At 42.0% G+C, this 10,001-nt stretch overlaps 1 protein-coding gene across 1 annotated transcript in view; it reads left to right on the top strand.

The window, feature by feature from the left end:
* The first annotated feature begins 26 nt into the window (after positions 1 to 26).
* LOC109315968 (glioma pathogenesis-related protein 1-like) overlaps positions 27 to 10,001 on the top strand; it is a 28,554-nt gene continuing 18,579 nt past the window's right edge. The window contains exons 1-2 of the mRNA XM_019543933.1: positions 27 to 206; positions 5,256 to 5,498. Of these exons, the coding sequence (XP_019399478.1) occupies positions 27 to 206; positions 5,256 to 5,498 (423 nt within the window). The remainder of the gene's footprint in view (positions 207 to 5,255; positions 5,499 to 10,001) is intronic.

Below are 10,001 nucleotides of genomic sequence, written 5' to 3'. Positions count from 1 at the left end.
AGGCCGTTAGTCTGGGCGGCGGCGTCATGCGGCTGTGGCTGGCGGCGGTGCTGGGGCCGTGGGCGTTGCTGGGCGTGTGGAGCGCTCCGCAGGTCAAGCCCAACCTGCCGAGCATCACCAACCGCACCTTCATAGAGCAGTGCGAGTACTACCACAACCACTTCCGCAGGCTGGTCACTCCTCCGGCTGCCAACATGCACTACATGGTAGGGGCGGACTGGGGCAGCTTTCACCTCAGGGAGGCGAGTGGGCTAGGCTGGGAAGAAGAGGTGGCTGAGAGATGAAGACCCAGGCTGTCAGCAACCCCTTGACGCTTTAACGGCCATTGCCGCCTCCAAAGAATTTGAGGCCTGCGAGAGATAGGTGCCTGGTCCATTTTACTTGTTAAGACTTTAGACCGAAGTCTTCTGGACACCTGTCTAGTCACCAGTTATAGAAACAATCCCTCAAATTATAGATGAAGCAGCTAAGGTGCGTCCAACCCAATGTAGGGCCAATTTGCCTGTCATTAATGACAGAGCAGCTGTCAACTTTGTATGGGAGGTTTTAACCTTTCCACCTCCTGAAATACATTTCACAAATAACATCCGATTCTGTCTGTACTGTAGCATATTGAGGGTCACAGTGTTGTAACTGATTCCCTCAGGCTGGTGGGGTTAAGTATAGACAGGGCTAGGAACCTGTGATTTTTCATTAATTATTTGTGGCAGGAGATACAGATGCTCATTTTCTCCTCAGGATCAAGTCTGCACATTGTACTAATCTGTTGCTATGATGAACACTTGCTCTGTAATTACCTTTGGTCATTAAAATATCTGTTCCCAGGGAAAGGAAAACCTGATAAGAGACCTTAAGAGAGGGGAATCCATGTTACCCCTGTGATCCAGCAATCTACATATTGGCTATATCCAGCATCTCCTGTATCTGTGAACTCTATAACTAAAAACAGTGATCTGCAAATAAAGAGTCCAACCTTTTGTTGTAGGCAGAATTAAAAATAGAAGGGAAAGGAATAAAGATTCACAATGATATAACTGAGGAAGATCTATATGACTGGATACTCCTTTTTAAGAAATCAATTGGATACCATCAGAGTAGATTCAGAGAAAAAAAGCATGCCATCTGCCAGGATCAGGGATATCAGATCCTTTAAAGGAACTTCATAGGAACAAGAAAGTATCTGTCAATCAGGACAGAAGACAGCAACATTCTCACTGGAATGTATCAAGGATGTCTACAGTCAGGTAAGGTAGATATTTGAAGAAGTGGAGATTTGAGAGATCCTAAGTAAATCCTTGTGGTTCCCTTAAAGGAGGGAAAGATAATGAAGACAAAGATCTGGTGGAGTTATGAAAAACGGTTTGCAGTATTTGACCACTATGAGTACTTTTCTCAAAGGATGGACTTCCCCTGAGTATATGGAATATTGATGTTCTGAGATATGCTCATCCCAAGTATAGAAGGAAGAAGGCGGCAAATCTGAGTGTATCTGGCTGAAGATAAAGAGGGAAAAGACCAGTAGGTGGGGGTCTGTATACAGACTGCTAAGTCAGGTGAGCTGACAGTTTCTAAAATCTGTATTGGAAGCTTCACACCTGACACAATAGAAATACAAGAATGGCATGTAACTGATGAGCTATAAAAGGAGCATTGATGCCTCACAATTGAAAGGAAAACATACAGGCAGTGGAAGAATGGCAAGTCAGTAAGAAAGCACGCCAAGAAATAGCAAGAACTTGCTGGAACAAAATAAGGAGAGCAAAGAAAAAATGATTGCACCTATTGAGCGAAGTTAAGGACAACGAGAAAGAGCTTTAGAAATACATTGGTCAGAAAAGACAGACCAAGGAAACTATGCTAAACAGCTAGGGTAGGGTTTTAATAGAAAATGTAAAAAGGCAGAGCTCCTCAAGAGCTGCTCTGCCTCAGTCTTCATGAATAAAAAAAGCTGCAACCAGACAGCTAAGAAAAATTATATGCACAAAGAAGAGGAAAGGCTGAGAATCATGATAACAAGAGAACATCAGAAAGCTTTCAATTAATTTGAATCAGCAGGGCCTTGTGAGTTTCATCCCAGGATGCTAAAGAAACTGACAGAAGGGATCTCATAGCAATAGTATTTCCAAAGTTGTGGGAGACAGGCAAGGTTCCAGACGACTGGAAAAGGGCCAACAGAGTGGCCATTTTTAAAAAATGGTAAAAAGGAAGATCTGAGGACCCATAATCCAAACAGCTTGACTTCAATACCTGGGAAGTTACAGGATTTATAAATAATTCATAAGCATCTAGAGGAGGAAAAGCTGATCATGAGTACCCAGCATGAAGAACAAATCATGCTAAACTAACTTCATCTCTTGCTTTGACCAAACAACTAGTAGAGTAAATGGAGTGCAATTCATAATAGCATACTTGGATTTTAGTAAGGCTGTTGATGAAGCTCCATATGAAAAGTAAACTGTGGAAGTGTGGGCTAGATAAATTTACTACAAGATAATTAGGTAATTGGCTTAATTACAACAATCAAAGGGTAACTATAACAAATTTGTCAGAGTAGAAGGAGGTTTAGAATGGGGTTCCACAGGGGCCTGTTATGGATTGGGTCCTATTTAACTTGTTTGTAATGATTTGGATGCTGGAAGAAAGAGCTTCCTGATCAAAAGTTCAGATGGCACAACATTGGGAATGCAAAGACTTTGGGGGATAGGAGTAGAATTCAAGAGCATCTTGACTGCAGAGCTGGGATAGAGACAACAGAATGAAGTTGAATGCAGACATTTATAATGTGTAATACCTATGCAGAATCCACCTATACAACACAAATACAGAATGGAAGACAACTGACTGGACAGATGTATTGCTGAGAAGGATCTAGGAGTTTTGATGCATTAGAATCATAGAAAGTTAGGGTTGGAAGGGACCTCAGGAGATTAGCCTTCACCTAGAGTATTACATACAGTTCTAGGTTCCACAGCTTAAAGATGTGGAGGAATGGGAGAAGGACCAGAAGCTGGTGAAGAAAATTCTGAAAGAGGTTTCAAAGTTAACCATATAAGAAGAAAAGGAGATTAAGAAAGGACATCATACCAGTTTTTAAATATTTGAAAAGTTGCCATAAAGGAGAGTGAAAACAACTCTTCTTCCTCACTGTAGAGGGCAGGACATGAAGTTATAGCTTTATATTGCAGAAAAATAAAATTTAATTGGATATCAGGAAAACTTCCTTACTAGCCAAACAGCAAGGCTGGGTAATAAACATCCCAGGAAGGTATGGGAATCTGTTTCATTGGAGGTTTTCAAGAAGAGGCTGGAGAGACATTATATAAAATTTAGGAGTAGCAATTGTGCAGGTCTTGGCCAAGAAGACCCCTGATGTTCTTTCAAGTCCCATAATCTTATAATTTGGGCAGGAATTTGAGATAACTCAAGATAAGATAATGTCTTAAGGTAACTTTATCTGGGTAGAAGGTAGCATAGAGAGAATTTGCCACAGGTGCTTGTATCTGACCCATTTAGCTTGCTGTTGTAGTAGCTTTCAGGAAATCAGTTTTCATAGAGGTATAGAAAAAGAAAATTGTACTAGGTTCAAGCTGAATATGAGGGACTGATTCAACCCCCTCTGTAGGATCAGGCTCCTTATCTGAAGACAAGACCTTAAGATATCTAAGGGCTGTTAGGTGAGAAGAGAACGCATGCTATATCTTGCCTGAAGGGTAAAAGTCTGAAATTGCTGCCAGATGGACCTCAATTTAGCTGGTGGAAATGTTTTTGTTCATTAGACCAGTGGATAATCTGACATTCCTTGCCTGGCATGAGGACAAAACCCTGGTCCATTTCGCCAAGTCAGTACATCTGGTAGAGTCCCTTTTTGCTGTGGAAGGGAATGTCACTGACCAGTATCAAACATTCTCACTTTACCTGAGAGAACTACTGAGCATCCAGACAGAGAGACAGCCTTGCTTTTTCCTTGCGTTACCAGGTCTGGGATTATCGGTAGCATTTTTGGAATAGGAGACCCTAACTCTTGGAAATGAGTTTTGGGACTATGAGTACTATAAATCCTGTATCACCATGTAGATATCTAGGCTTAAAGGAGTGTGAAGAAACAGATACAGGAGGCCCCTTGACCACTGAATCATGACTGCATGTAGGAGAGACTTAGGCCAAGCCTCCCCTAAAGCCAGAAGAGGGACATCATATTAAAGAAAAAAGAAACAACTTTGAACTTTTGTGGTATTTTCTTTGAAAACATTTTTAAAGTACTTTTAACATTTAATCAGTAGAAGAAGAAGAAGAATCAGTAGAAGAAACAGTTCTGGGAGTAGAAAGACCTGGGCTGTAGTCCTAATTACTACTGGTTCATGTTGGTACTTCTAAAAAGTCACTTGTTCCTTCTTTTTAGCATTTTATATGTAGGGAGAATCTTGTTTATATTATAAAGTCATCTTTGTAAAATGCTTTCACATAGATTGGTGAAATGCATCACAAACGTTTAAAGTATTACTGGTGGAGGATTTTATATATATTGCCTGTTTTCATAGTCTTTTACTTCAGAGAAAGCAGTTATTTAAAAACAAGATATGGTTCTGAAGCTGTGGTATTTGTGTATTTTGACATTTCTTTGATTTGTATGTAAACTCTAAAAATTGTGAATTAACTGCTTGGGTGCTTGCAGATATAACCCTCCCCCCCACCCCCAAAACAACACTTTACTTTAAAGTCAATGCATTCCTGTGCTGATCCCTATGCATGCTCAGAAGAGGCAATGCATTGCTTCAGTTCAGCTCGCCTTACAGCTGTAAAGATTGGGCACTTTAGTGGGGCTTTTCTGGTGCCTTATCTAATAGCTGATTGAATCAGCTTTAACTAGGAAGCAGCCTTTGATGCAAAAGAAGAAATACCTACATGTAATAAAGTTAAGTGTGTGAACTAATGTTAAATGATTTCAGTCTACTTACGCAAAGATAAAATATAGATTTTAAATAGTAGGTAGTCACTAACAGTGCTCTTGAAATATAATTTTTCTAGTATCTAACAGTAGGCCAATAGAAAAAATAAGAATCATATCTAAGAAAGTCAGTCTATATTCTTATGGTGCTAAGTATGCCAGAATTTTAGGGAAAACATCTTTGGGATACATGAATGTTTCTGTTGTTTAGTAGTACAGAACTGACAATTTGAAGCCGATTTCTGCTTTAGTTGATTGCTAAAATGCTACTGGAACATTGCACAGTTATTTTAACTTTATTATTTTGCAGACTTGGGATGCAGCCTTGGCAAGGAATGCAAAGGCATGGTCAAGGAAGTGCCTTTTTAAGCATAATCTATATTTACAAACCAAAGATACACATCCATCTTTCAGACCGCTCGGCGAAAATATTTTTACTGGAAATCACCGGGCATTCAGTGTAAAAGCAGCCGTTCAGCTTTGGTATGACGAATACAGGGATTATACTTATGAGACTCGCAAATGTACTACCACATGTGGTCATTATACTCAGGTAACTTAATCTTCACTGCCAAAATGATCTATGCAGCTCAAAGTACAGTGTCAAGAACACTACTTAGTAAAAGCCATAAATTATCAATTAATGAATAAGTAACTGTTACAGCAGCCTAAATATCATGTCCTTTCAGTTATCCATTTAAGGTCATATATATGTTATGTTTGTATTAGGAGACTCACCACTGCAAGCATACAAGCATTCATTCAGTTTCTCCCAGGAGAAACATTGCCCCTCCAGGAGAATGATCTTCCAGGTATCAACCTGGAAGATCCTTCCTTGTGAGAGAAACTCTTTCACAGGAAAAAACACTTGTGTGCTCCCCTGCCAGTATCTGCTCTGGCAGAGGTGTACAAGTATGTTTTTTTTTCTTGAGAAGCACTGTCCAGCTTGCAAAATGGCTTCAGGTCTTTGCTTCACTGCTCCCTCTGCTCTGCTCCCAGACACTAAAAGCAGAGGAAAAGAGGATGCTTCCTGCCCATTCTCCAGGTCATGATTTGGGTAGGTACAGATAGTTTTTCCCCACCACTCTGCTCCCCGCAGGTACCTCAAGGAACAAAGCACCCACTGGTCTAGGGAAAGAACTAAGCAGGGGAAGAGGGTCCAGCTGCAAGCTGAGAAGTTTCTACTGATAGAAATGAACTATGTATACAAAGCTGAAGTATACAGCTCCAAACTCCATAGTGTAACTCTTACAATAAAGCTTGTAACTGGTCACTCCGAATTATACAAGTTTGAGTAAAACTACCTGGTTAGTAACAAAGGGCACCTATACATGTGCAATGAGGCTGCTCCGACATACTACAATTACTCAATTAATGGAGTTTGCTGAAGCATGGCAATTTATGAGCTTTAGTTAGTGTCCCAGCTGCCATTTTTCAGCACAGGGACACTGATACATAAGACGATCTGAGTGCATTAATCAAAGTGCCCCCCCACCCAGGTCCTGGAGTATGCGTATAAACACCCAAAGTTAACATAATGAAAATAAACAAAACTCCCTGGCTAGCATTCAACATAGCCAAAGTATCTTGTTTCTTAGCTTTTCAAATCCTATCAGAGATATAAGGAAAGGAGGAAGGCAACAGAAAAATGATAATTTGTCACATCTAGTTTTATCACTAAGAGGTGAATAATAATCCCTTTTATTAAAATTGTAAATGATTTTGAATCCAGTATCTAACACAAGCTTTGAAAATTGTTCTAAAGTATACTTAAACAGTAGTCACACTTAACTCTTCTGAAGTAGTAATAATTTTTTTTCACATATTCAAATTTGTACTCAGTAAAAATGGGTAAAAGTGTCAGCCAAAAGGGTATGTAAAAGAAAAAAAAGTTCTACTTTGTTTAATTTAAGAGAGAAGTTTGTATGTTGTGCATCCATGTTGATATTGTTTGTCATACTGTGATACTTATTAGCAGCTATGAAAGTGACCAATGGTTCTTCTAGCAGCCTTTTAACTTTTGGGACCAAGCCACCTAAACTGAAATTTTCAAGAATCTTTTCAAGTTACAGCCACTCATCCTTTTTTTCCCCCTTTTTCCTTTAGATTCATACACTGAGGGTTTGTTTCCCAGCTGCCTCTCATCCTTGATAAATGACAACGTGCAGTGAGCTCTGCTCACTTGAAGTTCTTAATGCTGATTTCATTTGGGAGTGGGACAGTGAGGGAGGTGGCAGGGAGTATTTTTTTTTTTCCAGCTCTATAAAGGCTATTTTGGTTTTTAATTTGTTAGAATGTTAAAGAAATGAGAAGAGAATGGCCAAATAGCTTCAATATTGTGTCAGTGAACTCAAAAACGCTGGGGGATGTTTCACACATGTGGTAAATTAAATCTTTTGGATCAGTTAACCAAGTCCGGCACTGACTTTGACTTTGGAAACCCATTGATCAAAGTGCCAGTATTCTTGAAATAGGTTGTTACAGGGTCCCTAAGACTTGTTCTGTTCAGTCAAGTCCAGCACCAGAAACCCAGTATTCCTTAACCTTGGAACACTATCGTCAAAGTGGTTCTCAGCTTTAGATCTATCCTGGTTGACAGATTCTGGTACTGGAAAGCTGTTATAGTTCATTTTGGAATGGTTCTGTGCTAAGCATGAGTCACACTGAGGTTCCCAAATCTACAAAAGGTCAGTGAGTCTGGTACCAAGGATCCAGCACCCTTGGTCTTATAGAGAAGCACTTACCAAAGTGCTACAGTTATGTACAGAAACAAGTGCTCATCCCACAGGTGGTTGCAATGTCCCCAGTGGTCACTTAGCCCTTGCCAACCTGGCTCCCCTCAGGGCCCTCTCCCCTCTACTTGCCTACTGCACCTTGATGTTGTTAATTTGAGATGAAAGGGAGGCTGCCCAGGGCTTCCCATGACTGGTTTTACACTTAGGATCACAGATGCTCATGGTCATTGCCTTAAGGGCTAATTCTGTGGGCTCCATGATCCCCAGTACCCACTCCCATGCATTGCAGGTAATTTGCTAACATAACTTTCTGCCCTCTGACGGGCCCCAGGCACTAGAGCTTCCCTTGATACACCCTAGTCCTCCCTGGGCACTGGACCCTTCTGGTCCCTCCAAGGCACCAGACCTTCTCTAGATGTGCCATAGTTCCCCCTGGGCATTGGACCCTCCTCATCCCTTCCACCCAGGCACCAGACCTTCTCCCAGTTACCTAGTCCTTTTTAGGCTCAAGCTGTATTTCTCTGTGGGCCCCAGGCTTATCTCTTCCAAGGCCTGCTCTGGCCCCACACTCTGCCCCTTAATGCTCTCAGGCTCTCTCTCTGGGCCCCAGATCCTCTATTCTTCTATCCCTTTTCTCTCTCTCTCTATCACTGAACCAGTTGAGACCTCCATACCTCTTCTTCAGTCCCTTCCACAACCACCAGTAGTTGTCCATCACTAGACCTCCTGGGTCACTGCTTCTATGCCCAGGCCTATCTGTTCCTCCTGAGTACTGGGCCCCCAGCCCCTGCCCCCACACCTGTCTATTCCAAGGCCTGCTTCACCCTTCTAGGGCATTGGACCCCGTCCGGCCCTCTGTTCCCAGGCCTATCTATTCCAAGGCCTGTCTTGCCCCCCTCAGGCACTGGGCCCTGCTGTCCCCTGGCCTATCTGTTCCAAAGCTTGGCCTGTTCCTGGGCTTAGTGCTGTTTACACCAGGTCAGATGTTCAGGAAAGAGCCCCGCTGCCAGGAGTGCCTCTCCCTGCGGCTAGACTGCCTGACCAGCTCAGGTCCTTGGCTTATCTGGCTCAAACCCGGGCACCCTCCAAGTACCCTGTCACAGTAACAGCAAAGGTCCTGGATTAGTACTAAAACTGTTTCTATTGCTTTTGCTATAATGTTGTATTTCGTAGTTGTTCATTGATAACAGCAGAAGACTTCCAAAGAGATGCATAATTGGTAGTGGGATGCCAAGTGTAACATCAACATTTGCTAAATATTTCCCACAAACCTCATAGTCAGATGGTGACATGATTAGTCTTTGCTTATGTCTCTAAAGTTTCCTGGAAAAGGTTATCAGGAAGACTTATAGGGGTTTCCATGGTTGACTGCCTGGTATAAAATACTAGATTTCTAGCTGTTGTCTGGTACTTACCCCATCATGTGCTACAACAACTATCCTAGAATACATAGGCCAAGGCAGCTTTACAAGGAACCATGGGATGCCCATCCACAATCCTGTGCATATAACTTGGAGGATTTGTAGTAGTGAAGTAGGCAGTTTTTCATTTGAGCACCCTTGAATTGAGGTGCTTATGGTCAGCCTGTTGCCTCAAAGTTATGCATCTTGAGGAATCTCTATTCATCATATAGCCAGGGCTTAGATTTTTCAGATAGTTACATTGGCCAGTGGGAAAAATAATTAAATTTTTGGAATTAGCTACATGGCCTTATTAGCAAATCAAACGACATATCCCTTCTCTTTGGGGTTCTGAGACAGTGGTATTGTGCTGAATTCTAATCAGAGATATATTGTTTGTCTGTCAGTCACATTTAACTAAATGAAGCATACTTGATGCTGTGCCCATCTAGCACGTGAGAGACAGCTACTTCTGTGTCTGGACTGGTCAAAAAAAGAAAAAATACTTGGTCAGTTGACCAGTGAAATATTGTCAAATAATGGTCAAGGTTTTAAAGCATACATACAGGTGACCCTCGCCATTCATATGGCATACGTTCACATGATCTCTGCGAATGGCAAAATCCATGAATAGGGCACTGCATTGTAACAGGGAGCTCTTGCGGCTGATCTGTCATTGGCCTGCCCATCTGTTCTGGGCCAACCAGCCGCCTCCTCGTCTGCCATGTCTTGTTTCTTAGTTGGTTCTTATTAAGGCGGGAGGCTGCCCATTCTTGTCCCGATACCAAGGGGCACTACATGCAGCTCTGTTCCTCCCCTACACCACAGCTCACGCCTTGCAGATGGCATCCAGGTGACATTTCATAGATTTCATAGACATCAGGGCTGGAAGGGACCTCGGGAGATCATCGAGTCCAGCCC

This window comes from Crocodylus porosus, unplaced genomic scaffold, assembly GCF_001723895.1.
Source record: "Crocodylus porosus isolate Cpor-Errol unplaced genomic scaffold, CroPor_comp1, whole genome shotgun sequence".
Taxonomy (NCBI): Eukaryota; Metazoa; Chordata; order Crocodylia; family Crocodylidae; genus Crocodylus; species Crocodylus porosus.
Note: the sequence above shows the minus strand (reverse complement) of the source record. Positions and strands in the feature narration are given on the sequence as shown.